Source organism: Triturus cristatus, chromosome 3_2 (assembly GCF_964204655.1).
Source record: "Triturus cristatus chromosome 3_2, aTriCri1.1, whole genome shotgun sequence".
Classification (NCBI taxonomy): domain Eukaryota; kingdom Metazoa; phylum Chordata; class Amphibia; order Caudata; family Salamandridae; genus Triturus; species Triturus cristatus.
In genome coordinates this window covers 92,713,455-92,740,835 of record NC_140584.1, presented here as the reverse complement: position 1 = coordinate 92,740,835, position 27,381 = coordinate 92,713,455, and the positions used below count along the sequence as shown (strand labels likewise).

The window sequence follows — 27,381 nt, the reverse complement described above, 5'->3', positions numbered from 1 at the left end:
TGTCTTTAACAAATGAAGAAAAACACCCGGGTGAAGCCTTTAAGATCTGCATGAAGAATGTGAGCGATTGGATGGATGTCAACTGTTTAAAGTTGAATGCAACTAAGACAGAGGTCATCATCTTTGGTAATAAACCCTCTCTTTGGACACCTGACTGGTGGCCACCTGTACTTGGAGTGCTTCCAGCACCCGCGGCTAAAACTAAGGACTTGGGTATTATTATCGATAAAGAACTTACGTTCAATGCCCAAATTAACAAAATCACAGCCATTTCTTTTTGTGCCATTAGACTAATTAACAAAATAAATCAGTTTATACCAGAGGATCTTTTAAAAACAGTAACCCTGGCCCTGGTCCTTTCCCGTCTAGACTATTGCAATAGCCTTTACCTTACCACCAATTCAGGCCTGCTTAACAGGCTCCAGATTTTACAAAATGCGGCAGCACGCCTCATTTTGAATATTCCTAAAAATGTCTCTGCCAAAGAAGCCATAAAAAAACTACACTGGCTCCCAGTCAGGCAGAGATGTCAGTTTAAAGTCTTATGCCTGGCTTTTAAATAACTGCACAATCTTGGACCAACACAGTTTAGAAATAAACTAAAATGGTATGTTCCAAATAGAACCCTGCGGTCTGGAACAGCTAGGAACATGGTAATCACCCCTTTCAAAAAGGCTACCTGGGGAGGCAAGAGCATCTTCAGATCAGCAGCTAGGTTGTGGAATACATTACCCATCACCTTAAAATCAGCTCCCTCCTTGATCCATTTTAGGAAAGGCCTGAAAACCTGGCTGTTTACACAAACTGCCTAAACTTTTACATTTGATTACGGCCTTCTTCATGTCTCTGTATGCTCTCAGATCATGCATAGCGCCAAGATGCCTTCGGGTATATGCTGCGCTCTATAAATTTAATTTCAATTCTATTCAATTCCTCCATAATTGGAAGGTACTTACTCAGGATCAGTGTGTTTTGGAGATTGTTCAAGGTTTAAAGCTGGAGATTTACTCCTCCCCGCATCAGGGAAATGACTGATTCCTCTCCATTTATCCCAAACAGAGAGCAATTTCATAGATCAAGCAGTGCTCTCATTCTTGTGGAAGGGGGCAATAACAAAGTCCTCCCCTCAATTGCACTGTTTTATCAGCACCCCTGTTTTTGGTCCCAAAGAAGGATCAGAGTTTCTGTTTAGTCCTAAATCTCAAGAAATGCAATTTATGGATTGTGAGTCGCCATTTCAAGATGCAAGGCATACACCTGTTTAAAGATCTTTTACAAGAGGGAGACTGGATGGTGCGTCTCAACCTCAAAGATGCTTATTTAGCTGTTCCTCTATGCACCCCCATCTCAGGTTTCTTCAGTTCTAGTGGCGCCATCAGTGGTTCGAATTTATCGCCATGCCAATTGGCTTGTCTTCGGCTCCTTGGTGCTTCTTGAAGCTGCTTCAGCCAGTGGTTCAATACCTCTGAGAAAGGGGGCTTTGCCTGATCATATATTTAGATGACATTCTGATCATGGCACAGGGCAAGGACTTGGTCCTCCATCTCTCTTGGACGAGCCAACTCTTTCAGGATCTGGGGTTCATCATCAGCACGGAGAAGTTAATTATGATTTCATCTCAGGCAATGGAGTTTTTGGGGTTTCAGGTGGATTCCATCCTGACCAATTCTTGCTATCCTTGAAAAAGCGGATTTCCATCAAGGAGGAGGCGAGGAGAGTGCTTGCCTCGCCGACTTGATCATTGAGGACTTTGTCTCACCTGGTAGAACTGTTGCCTTCCTCCATTCAGTTGATTTTTCTGGGTCCCCTTCACTATCAGGCCCTTCAACGCTTGAAGATAATGCATCTTCGCAGGGGTTTGGCTTACTCTTACAGATTCTTCTGTCAGAGGAAGCGAGGATAGGGCTGTCAAAGTGATTAAAGAATATGGATGCCTTGAACGGCAAGGCCATATTTGCCTTGGTTCCGGAAGTGATTATAGAATCCGATGCCAGTCGGTTGGGCAGGGGAGCCTATTCCAGCTCTGTGGAGAACGGGGGCAGGTGGTCTCCCGAGGAACTGCATCTTCATATCAACTGTCTGGAACTTCTGGCAGGCTCATTTGTGGTTTGCACTATATCTCCATGCTGACCGAGTGGTTGCATCCTGTTGAAGATGGACAACATCTTGGCAGTTTGGTATATCAATTGGTTTGGTGGGATGAGATCTTGCCTCTTAGTGGAGATTGCCAACGACTTTTGGCATTATAGTCTACAACATAACATATTGGTTATGATGGAAATATATTCCAGGTACATCCAATTTAATAGCAAACTGGAATTCTCGATTCCTCCACGACTCCTACGACTGGGGGCTTCACCCTGAGATATTTCGACTTCTGAATTTGCACTTGGGTCAATGCACCTGCTTGCCTCCCACCTGAATGTGCAACTTCCCCTCATTTACAGTTGGAGACCAGATCAGAAAGCAATCAGTTTGGATGCCTTTCTCCAGTCATGGTCAACCAGTCTACATTACGAATTTCCCATGTTTGCCATGATGCAGAGGGTTCTTTCACAGGTGAGTAAAAAAATGGCGGAGTTGGTTCTGATAACTCCTCGTTGGAAAGCACAGTCCTAGTTTCCAGTGGCAGTGTATCTGTCTTGTGCACCTCCGGTGTGTCTTCCCTCCTTCTGGATCTTCTTTCAGATCCGATGGGCCTACCACATCCATTGGTGACTCAGGGGCTATTGCTCCTCATGATCTTGAGACTTTCAGGTGACAATCATAAGTCCCAAGCATTTCACAGGACGTGTTGTTCAATTTTAGGATCCTTCTACACACAAACAGCCTAGCGTAGATGGGTCAATTGGTGTAGGGAGTGGGGTGTGGATCCCATGGCTTCCGAAATCCATATCACGGTAAATTTGCTTTTGGATATTGCTATTCAGAGTCTGGCTTATAGGACGATGAACAATTTCCGTTCTGCCGTCTCGGCAGGCCATCCTTATCTGGATGGTAAACCGGTAGGTGAGCATCCATTAGTTTGCAAACTGTTAAGATGGATTAGGATGGTTCGGCCACCTTAGTCTATGTATTTCATGGTGTGGGATGTGAAAGTGGTGTTGCGTTTCCTTAGAGATTGGCCCACGAAGAAGGGTCTTTCACGTAAACAGTTGTCGGCAAAACTCACTCTCCTCATAGGTCTGATTTCTTCTCGATGGGTCTCAGATGTAAAGGCCTTGGATTAGCAGGTAGGGTATTTACTCCTTCGGGGTGTTGTTTACTATCTCTAGACATACCAAAACTGATTCCAGATGTGTTAGTTACCATGCTTTTCCACATCAGAAACTGTGTGTTGTCGTGTGTCTAAAGTTTTATGAAGACTGTACGCGTGACCTGCACAGTGATTTTACAGGCAATTGTTGATTTCTTTGCTGAAACCTTTCCATCCAATTTATCTTGGCCCATTGAGTTAAATGGTTGATGTCCGAAGCTGGAATTTATGTGTTCCTTTTCTGAGCTCATTCTGTGTGAGGGACTATGGCCTCTAAAGTTTTTTCCACAGCTTCTCGTCTGGAGTAACTCTGTTGGCTGAGGCCGAACGGTATTCTTATTCAACTTTTAAAGTATTTGGTCACAAGCCAACTGTAGATGCTACATCAAATGTGGTGGAGCAACTTTAAACTAGCATAATCCAAAATTTTAGTCCCTGATACAGACCTAAAAAAAATTCTAGCTGATGCGTCAAGAATTTTCAGTTCTATTAAGGAAACAGAGGTGAGGATTATTCTGCCTTAAGAGATTGTGTATTGATTTATTGCAGTATTTTGCATTCATATGCATTTGTTCTGTTATAACAGTATGTTTTTTTGTGATTAATGTAATTCTTCCCCACCCCGTATTTTTATGAAAGAAATTTATGGAGGTAGGGTATTATGGCTTTAATTTTTCTTTTCAGGTGTGGATGACAAGGTGACTCAAAGTGGTCTGATGTTCGTCTGACGCCGTGTCTGTTTGTTGCAAAGGATGTTCATCTTCACCTGTTGGAGCTGGCCCGTAAAGTGGTCCGGAGAATGTTCGGTTCTAGTACAGATGGTTCAAGGTTTTATGGACTTATGTTGTTTTTTGCCCAATGAAAAAGGAAGAACTACGGTCTTATGGACATGTATAGGCAGGCATGATCCCAGCGATTGGTGGGGAGAAGGAGCTGTGAGAGCTCATGAGTTATGTGATATGAAGTTTGACTGGCTGCTGTAATTTCTAAGTAAAGAAAGAGGAGCATAATCCTCACCTCCGTGTCCTTAATAGAATTGAAAATTCTTAGCGCAATAGCTAGAAAATGTTTATGGTTGTGCAAGTTGGGTAAATGGAGTCTAAAGTATAACCAAGCCAAAGACGTCTGTCAGGCAAATTTTGCTGCACCAGTCAGCAAAGATATCTGTGGAATCTGAAAGCAGAATTCAATACTTGGGATTCAATCAATCACTTTACCCTGCAGCCCCAGCAGTAATCTGCTGAGATTTTATTTTTAAAGGATCAAACATATATACTTGTAGAATTGTGTCACGTTTTATGACGATCTGTTGTTCAGGTACACAGTTATTACTGAGCAAAATTGCTTTTCCAGTGGATTGGCCCTGGAACCCATAACCACGGAATCACTATTGCTGAATATGCACTTATAAAACGTATAGCTGCCATGCAACCAACTAATGCAAGTTGATGCTCACTACATGGTCTATCTTAAATGTATATAATACTGATATGAAGTCAGGGTGGTAGTTAAATGTAATCTCTAAGCACCAATATGTGCTAGATAAAGGGGCTCTATACTACGGCACTTAACCACTTACGTGTAGCACAGAGACCAGGCCAGGAGCTCCTGGAATTTTCAGGACTCTATGACCAGGAAGGAATGCAATGTAACATGGAACACAAGAGAATAGCCATTGAGTACAAAGGAGGAATACGAAGATCATGGACCTACAATATTTTTATTTCAAAGAACCAACTGAGCATTTGTACTGCTCTCCATTCCCTCCCTTATAGTAAGTGGTGCTCCTCTTTCAATATCCTGTAAGACCAGTGACCTAGTCAATAGCGTCTCAAGGGGTGCCACGTCCCCCTGGCTTGCTGTTTATTCCCATTGCATCGCTGTTGTAGGGTAGGTGGCTGGACTTCTTAAAAATGCATGCATTTAAAACTTAAACATAAACAATTTATTTGATAAAACAGGCCATGTCCCTTGATTCTCCCAGTTGAAATGTTTGCATTTCAATAGATACATGTATTGCAATTCATATTGTTTGAATGTTTTCCCTGCCAGTCACTTTTATTTTGCTGTGTCACTGCAGCTCAACAACAGTGTCTGATGGACCCAGGCAATGTCAAAATCATGGCAGGGAAGAGGTCCACAGTCAAGGTGAAAAGTCTCTGTAGCTGAGGCAGCTCCTGATTCTGTGTTACGTGTCAACATCCTCCACAGAAAGCAAGTGAAACCTTCAGGTTCGCAGTTAGACAAACATCATTCATTTAAGAAACGATATGCAAAGTGGCAGTGCTGGGGCATAAGGGTGATGAGTGTTTCTGGGTGCTGGGAGGCAGTTTTGTTTATCTGGATATCTCAGATGTCTGGGGGGCTCGGGTCATAGGCCTTGTTGAGTCTCCTCTGATGGAGGTCAGATTGAAGTGCATAGGGGTGCTTTAGCACAGTTGTGTGTGGGTCCAAAGCACTGACATCATAGTGGTGCTATGTTATGTTATAGAGATTTTTAAAGTGCATAGCTGCCCCAAAATCCAAATTCAAGTGAGAGGACTGGATGGACCTTGTAGCTATATGCGCCTGAACGAGGGAAGTCAGACTAGGTGCTCACTGATTTTTCATAATCCGATGAGCTATGCACAAAGCTTTGAATTGAGTGTGTTTCTCAATCGGAAGTTAGTGAATTTTGCAGAGAAGCTTGGAGACAGAGCAGAATGTTGGCAGATGGAAAAAAAAGTCTAGCAGCCACGTTCTGGGCTATCTACAGCCTGTCTGTTACAGATCTCTTGGCACCCAGATAAAGAATGTTACTAGAGTTCATTTGCGAGATGATTAAAGAATGTACAATCGTTTTCCGGACCTGGAGATGGGAAAAGCCAATAATCAATTTCAGGCTTCTGACAGTAGCAAAAAACGTGCCCGCTAGTGCCTGGACTTGTGGTTCAAATGAGCGTGTGTCATCAAGACAGACCCTCCAGTTTCTTTACAGCAGATTTTTGCTAGGGAGGAGACCCTAACACCTTCGGCCACCAATGACCTCCCCAAACCCGAATGTGCTTCCCCAGCAGAAGAATCTCTGTTTCATTAGCATTCAAATTCAAACAATCCACTCTGCAACAGCAGTCATACAGTTCTGAAAGTTGACAACGCTCTCCATGGATTCCACTGACAAAAAGACGATAAATTGGGCATCATCTGCATACCCAAGCGGAGACATCCCAGAAGACTAAGGTGCAATTGGTGCAAATTTATGCGAGCCCAGTAGTGGGACAGAAGATGGAGCAGCAGCTGAAGTTTGGGTAGCAAGTATCTATAGTATGATTTTCAAAGTCAGAATGTTAATTGAAATCTTAAGGGAAATATTGGACTGTAAGGTTTGGTTTCTGTAGAAAAAGTAAGAGACAATTACGCAGATAAGACTGTATACGTTTAGAAAAAAGATGCTTTGCTTTCTTAAAAACAAATTGTGCCTGGATAAGGGTGGATTGTGGAGGCCGGTCTCTGCAGGGTGCAGCTAACAAAGCCACTGACTGGAATGAGAATGTTTCACTTTTGTTTACATTTCATAAATAGGATGCTCAAAAAACAATTGATTATATTAAATCCCTGCAGATCCTTTTTTTAAAAAAACTTTATGTACCATTTTCAAATGAGTACAATACAAGCATTACATGCTTACTCACTGCGACAATACAAAAAAGGGAAATATTTCCTGAGAAGATATTTTCTCAAACACAACACACTATGATGTTGGGGTGGCATATACATTACTTACTGTATTACCAACATTTAAGCGACCTGGCAATAACATCCCCCCCCGTTCAGGTCCACCACCCATCGCTCCCGACATAGAAGATGCGTCTATAGAACTCATAGTAGCGCAGGGTCACCCCACCCCAGTGGGAAGTATCCCTGCAGGCTGCGGTGAATTAGGGGTAGAGCCACTTTCAAGCAAATAGCTCTTCGGGGGGCTCCAAATATCCTTGGGTCTAGATGCAGGGGGTTGAGTCGCTGCATACAATTCGCAATTTGTGTTACAAAATGTAAGGCTATTAAGCCAAGCTGTCATTGTAAGGGTAACCCCGCTGCCCCATTAGAGCGCAATCTCCCTCTTTGCAAGCAAAATGGTAATGAATTTACGCTGCGGTTTAGGGAAATCATGTACATATCCCAACAGTTGATTCTCGGGTGTAGGGGCAGTATCCAGGTGAACCATGTGCGATGAAATTATGTAAATAGCTCTCCAGTAGTTCCCAAACTTAACACAGTTCCAGGTCACGTGAACAAAATCAGCATGTTGCGTTCCACACTTAGGGGCACTTGTGCCGACGATTGAGGTCAATAGAATTGATTTTTGACTGGAACATGCATGCCTTCCACAGGAACTTAAATTGAATCAGTTCATGTCTACTGTTTAGGGAAACCTCTTTGGTGTGGGTACAACAAAAGGACCAGTGCGAGTCCTGTATCGGGTGGCCTACGTCTCGCTCCCATGCCTCCCGGATCTTGGTATCCTTGCTAGGGACTAAACCCATAAATGATCTGAATAATTTGGAAATCAGGTGGTCACCCCCGCTGCTCATGATCAATACTGTTATCCCTGCAGATTCTTAGGCACTATATAAACGAACTGTCTAACTTCGAGATTCATTAACTGTGGGCAAGGTATTCAGGCTAAGAGTGGGCCGCATGTTGGCTGAAATCTACATTTCACAGCAACTATGTAATTTAAACAAAATATGGATATTTCATTGGTGCGATAAATCCTTCTGAAATATACAATTTTATTCCATTTTGTTTGGTGCAATCAGAACTGTCGCACTTGTACTATATATCCCATAGCAGTGGAAATAAACGTTGCCTTGTAACACATTATTTAGTGCAACTGTACTAATAAACACACAGTAACACAATTATGACTACAGTGCAAAGGTCAAATAGCAGCTTATTGCAATATTAGAGCACACTTCAAAGATTAACATTGGCCCTCATTTTCATACATTTGTCTTTCAATGTTCAGAATTGTAATGAAGAAATGTTTCAAAATATATCAATGCTATGCTTAGCTTCAGAGCCACCGTTAATAAGGTAATAAGCACATTGGGTAGTAAACCGGTAGCAATTTTGTAGGTATATACAGAGGGTGGTGGTTGTGTACAGAAAACTGACTAGGCACCCAATTACACACAGTGATAACCAATGCGGGGCAGAGATGCCTGAGTAACACTATACAACCCAATAGAGCAGCACAGAACACTGTGGCGCACGCAGAAGTGGCAGTGTATATTTTGCACCATTTTTTCAGTAATATATGTACTGTGCCACTGAAATTATGTGGCAATGGAGGACTAAATTGTGCAGCAGGTATGACACTTTTTTTTGTTTCACGTGCAAATTGTGCAGCAGAAAAGGGACTATGTGGCAAATGTGGTAAATTCATAATTATGTGGAAAACCTTGCTTCTGCAGAGTTCCAAAATTCCCGTGGGCCCGAATAAATATTAGATACTAACAATAACACCAATAGTTTAAATGTATTTGTTCCGGAAAGTTTGTGAGTTTCCCGCTTACCCGTTTCTGGCTGCACTGCACAATCAGGAAGGTTTCAATACTGTGTTCTTTCAGGTAGGAGTTGCGTTCTCCGCCAAACCCTGGCTCCACTTCGTAGTCTCCGTTCAGGTAGTTGAGAGTTGCCTTCGTGATGTGGATTCTCCTTAAAGATACAAAAAAGGGGTTGTGTTACATTTACAGCAAAAATTTCAGACATGACGCCACCGTTTGGAAGAAAAGTTCCGTTTCACAGACCGGAAATACCCCCGGGGCGGTTCAGTTGGAATCCAATTTTTACTAGAAACGTATATGAAATACTCGTCAAAAACACGAATAGCGTCATGCATTACTACATATGTAAATGCTAAAACTGTATCATTTTAAACACATATTGGTTAAAGGCAATAGATCTGGCCTTTGCAGCGGATGCAGTTATATTAATTTTAATTTCAAACATGTTCCACAAAAAGAAGATAAAACCCCAAAACAGACGAGCATCTCCGCATAGAGGCCATGTGCTTGCAAATACATTTTCGAAATATAGTGAAAAAAAACACTGCATTTAATTTTTAAAGAAAAGTATGGCTATATTTTTGTACCTAAAACAGGCATAGAGCATCTTTTTAGTTGTAATGCACATCACAGGAAAACATGACTCATAATGAATGATCGCAACCTGGAGACGTCGTTGTTAGCAAACACATGGTTATCTCTTTCCCCAAAAATATTTATAAGACTAAAGAATGGAAAGGAAAAAACTTTGGACAAGTAAAGTATTGACCCACTAGAGTAGTCACTGAAGTGCGCTTGTTTTTAGGTAGACTTCTATAGATGTGCACATTGGATCAGGTAAACGCAGTCACTTACAGTGCAAATGAGCAAGCGACTGAAGTGGGCTGCCCCATAATATAAGCAGTAATGAGTGGAAGCAAACCGTTAATGACCGTTGAACAGCTCAATGGATGAAGGGTTGGACCAAATTTTCTGTGTCTATTTATATATGAACGTATTTTTTATTTATGAATTTGTTTTTATTACACAAGGCTAGCAACAGCTAAAGCTCTCTCTAGGCCAGATCTAAAAAGTGTCCATAAGGGTTACTTGGCTAGGGAAAAATCACAACTGACAGGTGCATCATTTGGGTCACTGACAGAATATCGGAACTAAAAATACAGGGTGGACAGAATATTGTGTCAAAAATATGGAGGACCAAAATATCGAGAATGTCAGTGCAAATTGGTAAGTATAGATTTACTATTCTTAATTTCACATCTGTGTGCCTTGAATATATATGTATATCTTCAGGGTACATACATGTAGAGTTACATATAATGAAACTTTACTTACTGTTAGAAATGGGTTTTCTGGTTGGCTAGGGTTTGCACTTAAGCCAGGTAGAATCCACCACTCTAGTCAGGATAATGGGATTACATGTCTTAAATAACCCCTGGTCACCCCCTTGGTAGCTTGGCACGAGCAGTCAGGCTTATCCCAGAGGCAGTGTATATAGCATTTGCACATAACCAGAAGTAATGCAGTGAAAACACTACAACTGACACCACACCGGTTTTAGAAAAATATCCAATATTTATCTGTGTAAGACAAGACCAGACGATAAGAAACCTAAAGATAGTGATCAAAATACGAATAATGCAAAAATAGGCTTTATATACAGTTCCTTGAAGTTGATAGCTCTGTCCAAGACTATCCCGGCATCATGAACAAATAAATCCAACAGTTCCAGCCAGTTGCAGCATCAAGGGCCAGCTACAGTGTCGGGGAGACCCGTAAAACAGTACCTTTGGAGATGCAGGGCGCCGAACTTTGCAGTGAGCTCTGGAGGAGCGAAGTCGGCATGTGTCGGTTCCAGAAGTCAGTGTACGAGTCTTCAAGTCCTTGATGTCAGACGCGTTGCAGGTTGAACTCCATGAGTCTGAAGTCGGGAGTGCAGGTGTCGGCAGATGTCGGGGATGCAGTGTGAAGCAGAGCGGTGCAATGTACGGTGCCTTCAGGTTGGGGTGCAGGAAGCGGCTCGGTGACGGTCGTCCAGTGGCATCGGTGAGACCAGGGCTGTGGTGCAAAGCGGGGCAGTGCTCATTGTGGTGGTGACGGGTCACAGTGCAAGCAGCTTTGTCGTCATTGCTAAAGCGCTGTAGTTGCATCGGTGGGCCAAGGCTGCGTGTGGGATGGGGCGGTGCATTGTGTAACTTATAAGCGGTGCCCAACCCATGGTGCAAGCAGCGGTGTTGATTTCAGCTTGGAACGGCATCGTCAGTGAGACCAAGGCTGCGGTGCCAAGCGGGATGGTGATCCATGTTCTCTATGAGCGGTGTCCACAGGTCACAGTACAGGCAGCGGCATTAGTGATGGCATCGCAGCATCATTGGGGATAGCAGGGCGGCGGTGTGAAGTGAGGCGGTGCAGAGTGCAGTGCCCACAGGTCACGGTGCAAGCAGCGGCTCAGTGGCAGCATCTAACGTCGTCAGTGAGACTAGGGTTGCGATGCGAAGTGCAGCGGGGCCCTCCGCAGTACCTTCAGGTCACAGAGCTGGCAGTGGCTTCACTGACAGGGTCGGTTTACCTTTTTCCTCTGTGGCAGCTGAAACATTCAGCTCCAGAAGCAGGTACCCAGAAGATGTTGAAGTCTTTGATTTCCCTGAGACTTCCAACAGGAGGCAAGCTCTACATCAAGCCCTTGGAGATACTTAGAATGCAGAAAGAACAGTCCAGTCCTTTACCTGCCCAAGACAGAAGCAGCAACTGTAGGCCAACACAACAAAGCACACAACAAAGTGGTAGTCTCCCCTCACAGCTGTTCTTGCTGGCAGGTTCCTTAGTCCAGCAGTAGTCTAAAGTTCTGGGGTCCGGGCCTGAATATTTATACCACATTCCCCTTTGAAGTTGGCACAAACAAACTGGCATACATAATCCAGTCCTGCCTGACTCAGGCCAGGCACACTCCAGGGGGTGAAGACAGACACAGTCCATTCAGGTGCAAGCAACCACTCCTAACCCTACTCTAAATGCAGTCAGGTCTACCCAGCCTGGCTATGAGTCACCCAGGAAAGGCAGGACACACCTCATCCCCCCTTTGTGACTATCTAGTGTGAATGCACAAACCAGCCCCTGTCAGTCAAAAGTCCTAGACAGCGAATACATAACAGGCAAAGGCACATAGATGGTTGGATAAGAAAATACCCATTTTATAAAAGTGGTACTTTCAAACACACAATATCAAAATCATCTTTACTAAAATATGTATTTTTTAAATACTGCGTTCAGGCAGCCTAAACTCAATTTCTCTATCTGGTCCCAGTGGAAAGTTATGCTTGTGAGATGTCACAAAGTAACTCCCATGTTATCCTATGACGTGGGTCCCGTGCTCTCCATGCCACTGTAAGCAAGCTATCCTGGCTGAAGAGGGGTGAAACCCCGAAACCGGTCCTAGGATGCTGATTTGCATATGGCTGGGTTCAAATTGGAATGGCATGGTGAGCAAAAAAACGATGGATTTAGGCCCAGATCTCTGCACTGGGGTGAATGTATGACATTGTTCTGCATTCTGTCCATCAACTGTTGTTTCTGCATTTGTCACCCCAAGTGGGACGGGTATGCCCAGACATGGGTCCCGTGCTCTCCAAGCCACTGGAATCAAGCTATCCTGGCTGAAGAGGGGTGAAACCCCGAAACTGGTCCTAGGATGCTTGTTTTCAGTCCAGGGAGGACCTGGCTTGGCAGTTTGGGCTGGATTGTTCCCATGAGGCACAGGGTCAAGACTGATTTGCATATGGCTGGGTTCAAACTGGAATGGTAAGGTGAGCCAAAAAACAATGTATTTAGGCCCAGATCTCTGTACTGGGGAGAATGTATGACACTGTTCTGCATTCTGTCCATCAACTGTTGTTTTAACATTTGCCACCCCGAGTGGACCGGTCCTAGGATGCTTGTTTCCAGTCCAGGGAAGACCTGACTTGGCAGTTCGGGCTGGATTGTTCCCATGAGGCACAAGGTCAAGACTGATTTGCATATGGCTGGGTTCAAACTGGAATGGCATGGTGAACAAAAAAACTATGGATTTAGGCCCAGATCTCTGTACTGGGGAGAATGTATGACATTGTTCTGCATTCTGTCCATCAACTGTTGTTTTAACATTTGCCACACCGAGTGGACCGGTCCTAGGATGCTTGTTTCCAGTCCAGGCAGGACCTGGCTTGGCAGTTCGGGCTGGACTGTTCCCATGAGGCACAGGGGCAAGACTGATTTGCATATGGCTGGGTTCAAACTGGAATGGCATGATGAGCAAGAAAATGATGGATTTAAGCCCAGATCTCTATACTGAGGTGAATGTATGACATTGTTCTGCATTCTGTCCATCAACTGTTGTTTTTGCACAGATAGCCTTAAAACAGTGAAAAATGAAATGCACAGTATTTCACCATCAGGACATATAACAAACATATCCTACCTTTCCCTCGAACTGCACACTGCCCACAGGGGTACCATAGGGATGTCATATATGAGAAAAGTGAAGGTTAGGGCCTGGCAAGTGGGTGCACTTGCCAGGTCGACAGGGCAGTAGAAACTGCACGCAGACACTGCAATGGCAGTTCTGAGAACCCTTTGAAAGGCTGCTTGTGTGGGTGTCACAATTAGTGCTGCAGGTCCACTAGCAGTATTTGATTCACAGGCCATGGGCACCCACAGTGCACTATACTAGGGGTGTAGTAGTAAATCAAATAAGCCAATTATGGAAACCTAAATCCATAAAGACAATTTACATGGAGGGCATTTACACTTTAGCACTGAATAGCAGTGGCAAAGTACCCAGAGTCCTAAAACAAACAAAAACAAGGTCAAAAACAGGAGGCCAAAAGGTAAAAACTCTGGGGGTGAATATGCTAAAAAAGCCATGTCTAGCACTTACCTATAGAAATATTTTTGTCCTCAATATTCTTGACATGACATTTTGTCCCACAATATTTTTGGGTCTGATATTCTGCCTAAACACTGCATCATTCTGTATTCATTCTTTTTTTCTTTAAACCACACATTTCAAAACACTAATTAGTAAATATTATTGGTCACACAATTAATTTCATCCATATTTCCCTTCCACCTGAATTATTGACAACAAACACACTTTTACCCAAGATTTACATATCTTATCAAGCTGAAATCCATCACCATCAGTGAACAGCGCCCTTCATGCGCAATACGTTTGTCAGTAAAGACGATTACCCACATCTTAGGATATGGGAAGAGAACTGTTCTATATCAAGCTTGGGTACAAAGTATCAAACAAAAATAAGTTGCTGGCTCAGTGTCTGATTTGTTGTGAACTGTACTCAGGGAACATGGCAGCAATTTATATTAACTGAAAGAAGATACTCAAAAAAACTTATCTTACTTTCTTGCTTGTAACAGACACAATAAAACTCATCTGTCTGTAGCTTAGATCTTACAACTTTTCCTCAAAAGAATCAGTTAGGTTGGAAGATAAATCAGGTAACATAGTAATGGTGAGAGAAGTCTGCTAAAAAACAAGGCGAGAATTCCTAATTTTTTCCGGGGATTGCAGGAGGCGGGCACTGCAACTCATTTTTGGAGATTAAGACTTATTTCTCATCCTCAGCCTTTGACTCAGAGCAGGAGGGGAAATAGGCGAAAAAGGGAAAAAGAAGGAGTACTATACAGAGAGGAAAACATTTGCAAAACGAGAAAACAAGATAAAAAAATAATCTGCAAGAGGGAGGTAAATAGACAAGAAGTCTAGTGTAGAAAACGAACAAGGTCTGAAGTGGAATCGGGACTAGGCAACCTTGACATTCAGCAGACCTGGTAGTAAGCAGCACTTGCGGAAGTAGGAATAGGAGCTGGACAAATCTTTGGGTCCCTATGCTTTTGGACTGGGCAGGTGCGAAATTGAGAGGAATCAGGATCTGACAGTGATTTTGTGGTTTAAGGCGTTTTTATTGAGTTTGTTGCAAACTTAAACATTACGCCCACCTACAACCACCGGCCGGCGGCGAACATCTTATTCAAAAGCAAACTTTATTAAAGAAAAAAGGCGGGGGAAGCAAAGAGAAGATGAGAGAGGGCAAAGAAAAGACCGAGAGAAACAGAAGGAGTAGAGGACAGATATCAACCCACAGCATATGGAGTGACTCGGTGGGGGTCTAGGGCTGAGTGTCCTTCGGAGGAGGCGGTGGGTCCGTTAGGGGAGTTGTGGGGAATTGCAAGACCCATATATAGCGAGGGCAGGTAAGCTCTACAAACTCTGAGGATAAGAAAGCCACCGTGGACCCCCAGGTCTTATCGAATTTAGGCAGTGTGTGGTTGATCCCTGCTGTAATCCGTTCCATTCCCACCACCTCCCACAGTTTGTGTAGCCAGTCTAACTTGAATGGGATGGCAGTCATGCCCCACTTTGCCAGGAGAACCTGCTTAGCTGCCCCTAGTGCTAGAGTGATCGCCCTGCCCCTACAGGACCGGAGAGGGTATGTAAGAGGATTGGGTAGCCCCAACAGGATATAACTAGGAAATCTGGGGAGTTCTGACTGATATATCTGATCGACTATGGGCAGAACAGCCTCCCAAAATGTCTGTATCTTAGGGCAATGCCATAGAATATGGGACAGTGTACCCTCTTGTCCGCAATTGCACCAGCAGAGATCGCTGCTTCGGGGCTTCCATTTCGCAACCCTCACTGGGGTGTAATACCAAATAGTGTGCAATTTTCAGAAGCATTTTCTTTCCTAAGGTGCTGCACGAGGATGCCCGAGCCTTGTAAATCATATCCAACCATTCCTTGGGGGAGAACTCCCGACTCAGTTCCGCATCCCATCTAAGCTGGGCCGGGGTTCCTGACTTGTTGGGAAAGCCATAAATGTCTAACAGAAGGCGTTTGTTGGAAGTGCGATTAATTAACTAAATCTCAAATTTCGTGAGGCGCCGACCTGCATGCAAACGGATCTGGGGCTGTGTGACCCAGTGGTGTAGCGCCAAGTTCTGCCAGTACGCGTCCTTGGGGATCCCATAGTGAGCCACTAACCTGGGGAAATCCAGGATTCCCCATTCATCAAAGAGGTCGCCAATACGTTAACAGTTTGCGCCTTGCCATTTCAAGCAGGTGTTCCCCACGAGGGCTGGGGGGATATCTGGGCTTCCAATGAGGGGGTCAAGGGTGAGACAGCCGAGGACAGCTGCTGACAGTGATTTTAAAAAGCCAATAAGCCTCGACTTTTGGCTTTGGTAGTAATTTTTGAAAATGCTGTTCAGCATTGGCAAAAATAAAGTAAAATGGCTATTGCTGATCAGTATTGTGTCTTCATGCATCGTCGTGTATGCATCATGACATAACAGCCATTTTGTTTACCGTCCTAAGATTTCAGATAGACATCTTGAAGAGGTAAATAAACAAAATAGACGCACAAATGCGCATTTAAGCAAAGGAATGGCCCCGTAGCAAACTGCAGCTCTGGGCCATCCAATAAGTACAAAAAAAATAATATAGACAGAAATGGGACACGTAGGGCAGGAGAGCAACAGAAGTGCTGGGTAGTAAACAATGCAGATGAGTACAGTGGGTGTGTGGGAGCAATGGAGGAGCCTGAGAGTGTATATTAATGAAAACGAGATGAGTAGGGCAGGGAGAGGTTGGGGAAGTCACGGATGAGCTGGGAACTGTAGGGGAAGCAATGGAAAATATATGTGGGGTGGCAGCATCAAAGAGTAGGGGGGTTTAAACAGGAAAGCTGCACACGAGAGAGATGGCAATAAACACAGAACACACATGCACTGACAGAGTGTCAGAAGAAAAAGAAAGACTCAGCTCCCTAAATGCAAGCAGTGGAAGGGCACACGTCATCCAATGCGAGCACATTAAAGAAATGCACCAGAGGTGGAACAAACAAAGAATAGTCTGGACAACCATTGAATAAGAAGTAGGAACATAATACTGAGAATAAGGGCATCCAATCAAAAGCAAGGGTCTAACTAAAGCCCACTATGTACATATTTTAATGTATTAGACAATAGGTCTTTGACAACAGACAGCCAAATCTGTCTACAGGTGAGATCTAGAAACTAGGGAGACAGTGAGATATGAGCGGGAACATATGAGAAGGCAATTCCTGCAGCTGTCCCCAAGGACCACATTGTTAGACCCGGGATCCCTGGTTGGCTGAGGTAGGTACCTTAGGCCAAGTAGGGACCCACGTTCCAACGTCAGGAAAATAAATGTCACCTTCTTAGATAGCCCCGCTCACCCCCTCGGTAGCTTGGCAGGAGCAGCCAGGCTTATCTTCAAGGCAAATGTGTAAAGTATTCGCAACCACGCTCACAATAATCCAATGATGACAACACAAACACACGAGTTTTATAAAACAAGTATAAACTGTATGTAAAAAGATATACGATAAGACCACATGCTATGAAACCAACATATGAGGTTGTGTAATATTTCTCCTGGCCGGTTGTTAGGCCAGCCAGCCCTTCTAAGTTCTGGCGATGTCAATGAGCACTTCTAACATTCTCCTGTAACCTAATATCATGTCATACAGTTTGTAATGCTAAAATCAGGCACTTTTGCAATGTAATAATAATGTAATGTGTAACGGTGCAGTCAGACACTCTGCAATGAAAAGAATGCAATGCGTAACGCAACAATCAGGCACTTTGCAAGGTAAAATAATGCAATGCATAATACAACCACCAGATACGTCGTTCTGCAAAAATAAGGCAAAGCGTATACACTAATCAGGTAATTTGTAATGCAGGAATAATGCATGCACAATACGCTAATCAGGTACTTCTTTATGCAGAAATAATGCAATGCGTAATACTCTAATCAGGTACTCCGTTATGCAGAAATGATGCAATGTGTAATACGACAGTCAGGTACTCCGTTCTGCAGAAATGGAATACTACGTAGTATACTCAGGCCCTGATCACCGGGCCTTAGGCAGCCTCTCCACCTCTCCTTCTGACTTGCAGTCAGCCTCTCACAGTTGCCCCCAACACAGTGCGATGTAATCCCAAAGTGCAGCTTCGCACTCCGGCCCCTGTACCACCACTCCCTTGGCAATACGGGCCGCGATACGAGCCGAAGTAGATGCTCGCTCTGCCAACACGAGACGGAGGCCGAGAGTGGCTCCCTCCGAGCCCTTGCCCCGCCCCAGGAGTCGACACACGTTACCTGGGGGGCGCAAACACACTCTCCTCTCTTCGTCCAGTGGCTGGGCTTCCAATGCAGCTTTGTGAAATGGCAACGGCGGCTCGGGCTGGCAACTCAGCTCCTCTGGGACTGCCGGTCTGGGCCGCTTCAGTTACGAAGATCTCAGGCTGCCACAAAGCACACACACAAAACGTCGCTGATTCTTCCTTCACTCCGGGTGCACGATCACTGGGCACTCCAGACACAGGTCTCAGACTGCACGGAGATCACGCTCACAGAGTTGCTGAGACTCACTTTACTCCGGTGCACACGATAACAAGGCAAATCCTCACGAAGGTCTCCCGGTGCACAACGCATGCGCACACAGTGGCGAAGAGACTCACTTGGATTCCGGTGCACAAGATAACAAGGCAAATCCTCACGAAGGTCTCACAGTGCACAATGCACAGCGGTAATGAGACTCACTTGGATTCCGGTGCACACGATCACTGGACAAACCTCACAAAGGGGTTCAGGCTGCACAAAGCACACGCACACCGCGTCGCTGATCCTTGCTTGGATTCTAGGTGCCCAAGATCACAGGCCGATCCTCATGAAGGTCTCAGGCTGCACAAAGCACGCGCACACAGCATCGCTGAGAATCACTTGGACTCCAGGCGCCCACGATCACAGGGCAGTTCTTACGAGGGTCTCAGACTGCAACAGGCTTGCTCACACAGCACCGCTGGGACTCTCCTGGAAACTTTTGTGTTCCTGTGTTTCCGAACAGGGAGCCAGCTTACCTCAGGCCCTTGGGGATAAGTTACTTTAGGACACAGCACACAGCAAAGTCCTTCAAGCATGGGGACACAGCACACAGCAAAGTCCCTTTAGTCTTTCCTTGGTTGAAACAGCAAACTGCAGGCCAGCCCCAGATCACACAGCAAGGGTCAGTCCTATCCTTCAGTCTCCAGTTGTTTCTTCCTTGGCAAAGGTCCTCTTGACCACGAAGTAGCTCCAGTCTTTTTTCACACTTGATCAAGCCATTCTCCAAAATTCACGGGCTTCAGCTCTCATAGTTATACCCTTCATTGGCTTTGAAGTTTTTGTGTTTCAGGGGACACTGACGCCTGTTCAAACCAGTTCTGGGTTCCTCCCCTGCCAGTGACACCTTTCTTCCTTTGATTAGTGGGGGTCTGGATTCTCAATTACTCAGCAGGAGATGAGCTAATTGTTTTATATCAGCAACCAAGGTCTCTTCACCTCTAGGGGTTTCTCCTCCCCCTACACTCCAGACGCCGGTCAGCCTGTTGCCGTCTCACCTCCTCCCCTGGGTCAAGACATTCCCAAGATCCTATGGCTTTCAAATCCAGACAGTCAATCCACAGCCAGGCAGAGACACACAGAAATGTCACAGCACAAAAACATAGCCACTTCTAAAAGAGTGTCTTCTGAACATCGAATGCAAAATAAACCTACATAAAAAGATGTGTTATTACATTGTGAGTTCAGGCATACTAAACTTCACCTTTCCAACTTAAGCCTTTGGGAAGATAGGCTGGAAAACATATTACACAGCCTTCCCATTCTGTCCTATGGGTGAGATGGCCATTCAACAGTGGAAAACGAAAATGGAGATTATTTCACTGTCAGGACATGACACACACCTTAGTACATGTCCTACCTTTCACATGCACTGCACCCTGTCCAGGGGGTACCCTAGACCTACCACAGGGGTGTCTGATGTGCCTAGAAAGAGAGTGTTAAGTTCTGGCAAGTGAGTGCACTTGACAGAACCACATGGCAGTTTAACAAACTGCGTGCAGGCCCTGCAATGGCAGGCCTGAGTTCCCTTTTTAAGGCTACTTGTGTGGGTGGCACAAATAGTGCTGCAGGCCCACTAGTACCATTTGCATTACCAGCCCTGGCACAGTACTAGGGACTTTAAGCGTAAGTTAATCATACCAATCATGGACAACCAATTACAATTACATTATACAGCAAACACTTACACTACAAAGTGTCCAAGGCATCTAAGTTGCAACACCATGTCAGAAAAAAGATCTAGGGGGAAAGCAAAAAGTTTAGGGACTTTAGCCAAAAAGGGCCAAGTCCTACACACAGCTATACAATCTCAAAAACCACAGGATAATGTTCAAGGTTCAAGGTTCAAAGACACTTTATTCGGATAACGTCGTATCCATAAAATCACAAAGACACAACAACAAACAAGTTAAAAATGTGCAAATTAGAGAGTCATAATAAAACCATAGCAGCATACAGTATACAATAATCTTTAGGTTCGTAAAAAATCATTAATAGGTGATATAAAAGCTCAGGGATTAGACATAATTTGACATGCTCGAACTACAATTCTCAAAAAAGTACTTGTGCGAAAGACCAACTCTTCATCATCCAGGGTAAGTAATCTCAAGTAAGCATTTTCCAAGCTGATGGGGATATGCTTTTTAAAATACGGAGTTAAGAGCCACTTAATATACTTTAAATTATATTTACAAAAAAACTACAAGTGTAAAATAGATTGGCCACTCTGACCATCACAAGGGCATGGTGTGCAATCAAGTTCGGAGTGGTGACCGAGGGGAAAACATAATACAAATGTAATAGTGCCAGCCCTTAAACAAAACAAAAGGCTCCTCTCCCAATGGCTCATCTGCAAGGTAATTTAATTAGCCAGCGGGAGTACAGATTTTTCAATAGCCATATATCTATAAACAAGGGATTTTTGGGATTCCATTTTGAACCATTCTGCTCTATATAGCGAATAGAGCGCACTCCTGAGCTCACTTTTGTGCGCTAGGATCTGAATAAATTCTTCCCTTATTAGCGCTGCAAAGGCTTGGATACACCCCTGACAACCATGGTATGTCCTTCCCTTCGCGCATCCTATACAGTCACTGATAATCTCTCTCGTTAGGGATGCAGCCGGGTTTTTCCTGACCGATAACCAGAAAAGGGCAGGGCGGGCCCTAATAAAATCTTCGATAAAATGTAAGTTAAGTTCCTTATGGCAGGTATATTGGGGGGTGTAGATTGGGATGCCTAGTAACTCCCTGCAAAATCTATTCACTTCCTGTTGGATACAGGTGCTATTGGCTAAGCCCCAAACCTCGGCACCATATGTAGCTGTTGGCAGACATTGGGACTTAAACATTTTTTAAATGGCTAAGATGGCATGTGTTCTCTTTGGGCATGGGAGACTAAGAATCGAGTTGGAGGCTTTTGAGAACTTGATCCTGGAGTGGGCCATATGCTCACTCCAGGAGCCGTTCACAGCAAAGACCACCCCAAGATAAGGAATGGTGCTGGCACTCATCAGCTTCTGGTTACCCACAGATATGGAGCTAGGTAAACGTTTCTTTGGACCACATGACATTATAAAAGACTTTTCAAAATTAGTGCGTAGGTCCAGGCTGTCCATTTGGTTAACAAAGCCCTGCACTAGCGTATGTAAGGAGTACGCAGTGCGGCCCATAAGGACCGCATCATCTGCATCGAGTAGTATGGGGAGTGGTTTTCCATTGATTTTTGGGACGTCTTGGGTTAATGATTTTAAAGTTGTATTCAGTCCATTAATGTAGATAATAAAAAGAAGGGGGGCCAGAACACAACCCTGTCTGACCCGCCTACCTACATCAAAGGCTTCAGTAACTTCACCCCCGCATCCAATCCTCACCCGGGCTTTAAGATCTTTGTGAAGGTGTGCCAAGAAATACACCAGGGGCTCATCCAATCCATGGGTCAGAAGGATAGACCAGAGCTTTGACCTATTAACAAGGACAAAAGCCGAGGTCAAGTCCATAAAGGCCAGGTAGATTGGAGAAGCCCGCGCAATGGTGTATTTGCCCAAAATTAGATTATGTTTAAGGCATTGTTCGTTGGTGCCCACCTTACTTCGGAAGTCCAGTTGACAGGGATCTAAAATTCCATTTTCCTCAGACCACTCTAAAATCTTATTGTATAGGACTCTACCTAAGATTTTTAAAGTATTGTCAATTAGGGAGATAGGCCTATAGCAATTGAGTTAAGAATGATCCCCTTTTTTAAAAATCGGAACAATAATGCTTGTGGACCAGGAGCATACATTAAGTTGTTAAAAACATTTAAAAGTAGAGGCGCCCAGAAGTCTGGCTTGTGTTTAATGAGATCAATGGGTAGACCATCTGGTCCGGGGGCTTTGTTGCCCATGCTCTGATGGATCGCTTCTTCCACCTCAGGTAGGGTCATATGTATTCTGGTTAGTGGCCCCGGCTCAAAGTGATCTGCCTCTTGTGCGGATGCAGCATACATTTCTGTAAAGTGTTTTTCCCAGGACTCACTCGCAATAGTGCAGCTAATAGGGGTGAGAAGCTGCCCCATAGATTGCAAATCCCTCACAGCTGACCAAAATGTATCACCCTTTTTGGTGTTTGCCGCTATCACTAGTGCCTCACAACGGTTTTTTTAAATTTCCCCTTTCCGGTTAGAGATCGCAGTTTTATTCCTCTGTCTGGCCAATTTCACTTCAGGAATACATCTTGGATCAGATGATAAGGCTCTGCGCAGTTGTTTGTTAGCCTCAGAGCACTCGTGATCGAACCATCTGGGGTCATGTTTCACCCGGAAAATGGGTCTTTACAAAAGAATTGACAAAATAATTTTTATAGCTGCACAAAGTTTGTTAAAATCATGAACAGCGTCAGGAAGTGGGTCATGAGCTGATAAGCATGAGTTTATGAGGTGCATGTTTTCCTTTACCACTGTCTGAAACAGATCATTATTATCTACGCCCCTCCATATTAGTCTCAAGATGTCGGTGGAGGGTGTTAGATACCTGGCCTCACATTCAGAAGTGAACATGGGCCGTGGGGCTAGACTCAGCCCTATTCTAATGGGATTGTGGTGCCCTGACTCATGGCAATGACTTCAGCTTCCCTTAGGTGGTCGGCGAGATGGGGGGATATAAAAAAGAAATCTATGGTAGAGGAACACCCCCTTACTCTAAATGTTGGCACAGGGTGGTTATTTACGTGATTTGCGCCAACAATGTCCATGACATTGATGAAATTATGCTTGCTCAAAAACATTTACAGAGAACACTTACACGTTGACATTGTTTAGCAGTGGCAAAGTGTACAAAGCATTTAAGTTGGAAACACCATGTCAGACAAAAGGTCTAAGGGGAAAGCAAAATGTTTAGGGACTTTTGCCAAAAAGGGCCAAGTCCTACACACATACATACAATCTCAAAAACCACAGGATAAAGTATAAAAATACACTTCATATAATTTAATTTGTAAACGACAGGGCATCCATGGGCAAAAGGGGCATTGCCCTGTCACCCTCAGGGAAGGGACAAGAACAAGGAAAATAAACACAGAGCAGCTGAAAAGAAATGACTGCTCTGAAGTGGTGAGCTTAATCTCTTGGGTTACATCTAGTGCATTTTACAGATGTCCCACAGCATGAGCACCAGCCGGGCAAAGTTTTCTTCGACCTACAATCACAAGCTACAGCAGTGACATCACATGAGAGGAAGTGCTGAATCAGAATGCCATGGATGTGGTTGCTTTTAGGGTGGATGAACAGTGGCCCTTGAAGGAGTTACAAAACCCCATGCACTTCAATGGCTAGAGGTGGGGAAGGCTGATGATAGCAGGGAGGGAGTGGATGGCAACAATGTGCTTGTTATCACAGAGGGGCAGGCTGTAGGAGGGGTGCATACTTTGTACTACATTTGGTTTCACTTTGCAAAAAACATTATGGAGCTGAGCATACAGAGTGCTCTTTATCTCGACTCCGTAGAGGCCCAAGAGAAGGAAGGAACCATCTGCAGAGTGCAGACAACAATTGCACTAGTGGACTAAGAGGTAATTGTGCAGTTAAACCTCTGCATCAGGGGCATTGTCACCACCACCGCATCCCCCACCCTGCTTTAGCAGCAAGAGGGTGTGGGGTTCTCAATGGGCCTCTTCTGTTTGTAGCATGGCAGACAAAGGCTCATAATGAACATGGGAAGGTGAGTCAGTGAAAGGAAGGAAGGAAGATGAATGGATGGAATGTTGGATGGATTGATGCATAAATGAATGAGTGAAAGTATGGATTCAAGAATGGAAGAGTGTAAGGGAGAGAGGGTGTATGAGTGAAAGGGAGGATGGACGGATAGATAAGTGAAAGGGTGAATGGATGGAGGAGTTAGAGGATGGATAGATGGATGAGAGAAAGGATGGATGGGAGGAAGAATGAGTGAAAGGATAGATGGATGAGTGGAAGTGTAAAAAAATGGACAAGTGGATGAACTGATGGAGTGAGCATATGGATGGATGAGTAAAAAGGATATATGTAAAAATGGATGAGGAAAACAATGAATGCAGATGAAAGGCAGGGTAGATGGATGTCTGGATGAAATAGGCAGGTAAATGGATGTCTGGATGAAAAGATGAATGGATGAGTGAATGGGTGAATTGATGAATGGATGAATCCATGGAATGATGGATGAGCGAGTGAAAGGATGGATGGCTGAGTGAAAGGGTAAATGGAGGGATGTATGAGCTGATGAATGGAACGATGAATGGATAGATGGATGGAACAATAGATGGATAGATGGATGGGACGAAAGGTAGATGGATGGGTGTAAGGGTGGATGCGTGGGTGTAAGGATGGATGGCTGAGTGAAAGGGTGGACAGATGGATGAGCCAAAGGGAGACTGGTTGATGGATGAGTGGAGGAAAAGAATAGATAGATACAGCAAAAGGGTGGGTGGATAAGTGAAAGGATGGATGAAAAGATGGATGGATGACTGAAAGGATGGATGAATGGATGGATGAAGGGGGTGGCTAAGTGAAAGGATGGTTGATTGAGTGGATGAATTGGGTTGATGGATGGGTGTCCTTGGACCAGTGGCGGCTCTCTTTTATGGGCTCTACAGCTACACTACACCCTCATTGTTTTATGGTCCATTTTTATTGTATCAAGAGTAAATAATTATTCATTCTTGGTCAAATAAAAATAAAATGCAGACCAGCTTTGGGTCCAGCAACAAACGGAGGCAGCTAGTGACATTGTTTGATTGCTGACAAAGGTGCATGAAGGTGCCTGTGCCATTCTAGCACTGTGTGGTAACAAGCTACAGAAGGATCCCCATAAACTCAGACGAGACAATGTCTCAAAGGTATTATTTTAGTTGTCAGTTATAAAGGATTATGCATATAACATGTTATAGGGAAGGGGGAAATAAGGGGAGACAAGAAAGCAATGAATGTGAAAAATCTTTTTCATATATTTGACCAAAGCATTAGCACTTTGTTACATTAAATGTTATTAAATGTACAAAACTGTGCACAAGTGCTCGTAAAGAAGGTGAATGGCGCAAGTGACAAGTGAAGGGATATATAAAGCAGGAGACAGCGCAAGAAAGAAAAATGATACATACAGTGAACTCTTATTAGTTCCCATACATTAATACATAAATATGCACCAATCGTTTTTTTCTGGGAACCACAAGGAAGGCGCCTTAAATTGTGCTGGATTCCAGGTCTGGTTTCTTGTCTCACCTTGTTTCCCCCTTCCCTGTAACATATTATGTGCATACTTCTTTATAATTGTCAACTAAAATAATACCTGTTGAGGCATTGTTGTATGGTATATTCCAGCACTATGAGAATGGCTGTGTGATAATGTGTGTGAGTTAAAATGAGAGAGAGTCAGTGAAGGAGTAAACCAGAGTGAGTGAGAATTAGTGACAGTAAGGATGAGTATGTGTGAGAATGAATGTGAGTGAGTGAGGGAGAATGACAGTGAGTGTAACTGAGTGTTACTGTTTGTGAGGCACTGAGCAATTCAGAATCAGTGGGACTGAGTGAGATAGAGTGAGTCAGAGTAGAATGAGTAAGACTGCGTGAATTAGTGGAACAGAGTGACACGGGGTGAGTCAAAGTGAAACAGTAAACGTAGGGGGCTATTTACAAGAGGCCTGCACCACCGGAGTGTCACTTTTTTTTTATATGCTCCGATGGCGCAGGCCTCTCAGTCATTTCTATGAGACAGCTCAAAGCCAACCTGCATGGCTTAGAATGGCCTTATAGATATGGAGTAAGACAAGGTAGCGTAAAGCACTGCATGCCTTACTCTGTGTCAAGGAGGTGCTCATTGTGCATTGCAGTGGATGTTTCCACGCAACACCCATATATTTTGATGCTGCTCAGAGTTATAAAGTCACATAAACCTGGGGCAACACCAAAACCTTATGCCTTCCCAGAGGAGGCGTAATGATGAGAAATGTTTTAATTTCTCCTCGTTGTTTCCACTTTCCATGTGTGCAGCATTCTGCAGCACACACAGAACGAGGACAATGCCTCCATGGATTGTTTTTGTGCAGGAAAGTGTCCCTTCCTGCACAAAAACAATCCTGCCAGCAACGCAGAACAAGGGTGCCTGTGTTGGCACTAGTCACCAAATTGTGTGATGGCTAGATATGGTGCATTCCTGCCCTTTCAGTTTGGTGTAAGTCAGCACAGCAAAAAGGATTGCGTCACTGCCCTGCGCCAAATCATTGTAAATGAGACTCTTAGAGCAAAAAAAGTGTGAGAGAACCCTTCAAGAAGAAGCTCATTGGAATTTGAACCAAAGATTATGCCTCACCACTTTTAAAGTTCACCAGCAGCCACTGGTAAGCGATACAAAAGCTACTAAAAATAGCTCTACTCAAGTAAGGGTACACTTACATCATGGGATGAGGTAGATAGAGCTGTTGCCTTGTCATGTGTGATGTAGTTACAAAAATGTAATCCAAATTCAAAAAGTGTGACGCTAGCATCTTTACACCAATAGTAGCTCTTGATCTTGGTACCACTTGAGTACAATAAAGTGTCCTTACAATTAGCAAAAATTCCAGTGCATCATCTATGAGAATTCTTTTCTTGATGAATATATCTGAGTCACCTCCAGGTCTTCTAGATTTCCTCCATATAATAACACAATGCTTCATGAACCATTAAACAATACAGGTGTGAGAGACCTACAGTTCTATACAATGTCAGAGCTATAGGTTAAAAAATGCAGACAAAAAAGAAGCAGCAAGATCATCTAGCGGTGAATCACAATAACAGGTTAATCAAATGAATACTTCTGATAACACCTAGAAATCATAGCTAAATGCACTGAATCAAATAAATTCGACACAGATCATGGTGGTCTATCATCTGAATTTGGGGGAGTTTTAAGTAAAATGGAGTCCCGGTTGGTCAGCTCAACCGGTTTCTTCAGTCTGAAATGGAAGAGGAATCACAGTGTCTACAGCCTGCGTCCACTTAGCGAGTTCCAATCTCCATTTGTAGATTTCAGGCGCATGAGAGGATCTCCAACAGAGGGAGGTGGCTTCCTTAGCTACTAAGATTGCTAGGTCAATTAACTTACATCTCATAAGGCCTATGGA

At 44.0% G+C, this 27,381-nt stretch overlaps 1 protein-coding gene across 1 annotated transcript in view; it reads right to left on the bottom strand.

The window, feature by feature from the left end:
- The window catches only part of ADCY5 (adenylate cyclase 5), a 1,541,762-nt gene that overhangs the window by 312,826 nt on the left and 1,201,555 nt on the right, over positions 1–27,381 (bottom strand). Inside the window, exon 7 of the mRNA XM_085647314.1 lies at positions 8,815–8,956. Coding sequence (XP_085503440.1) covers positions 8,815–8,956 — 142 coding nt within the window. The remainder of the gene's footprint in view (positions 1–8,814; positions 8,957–27,381) is intronic.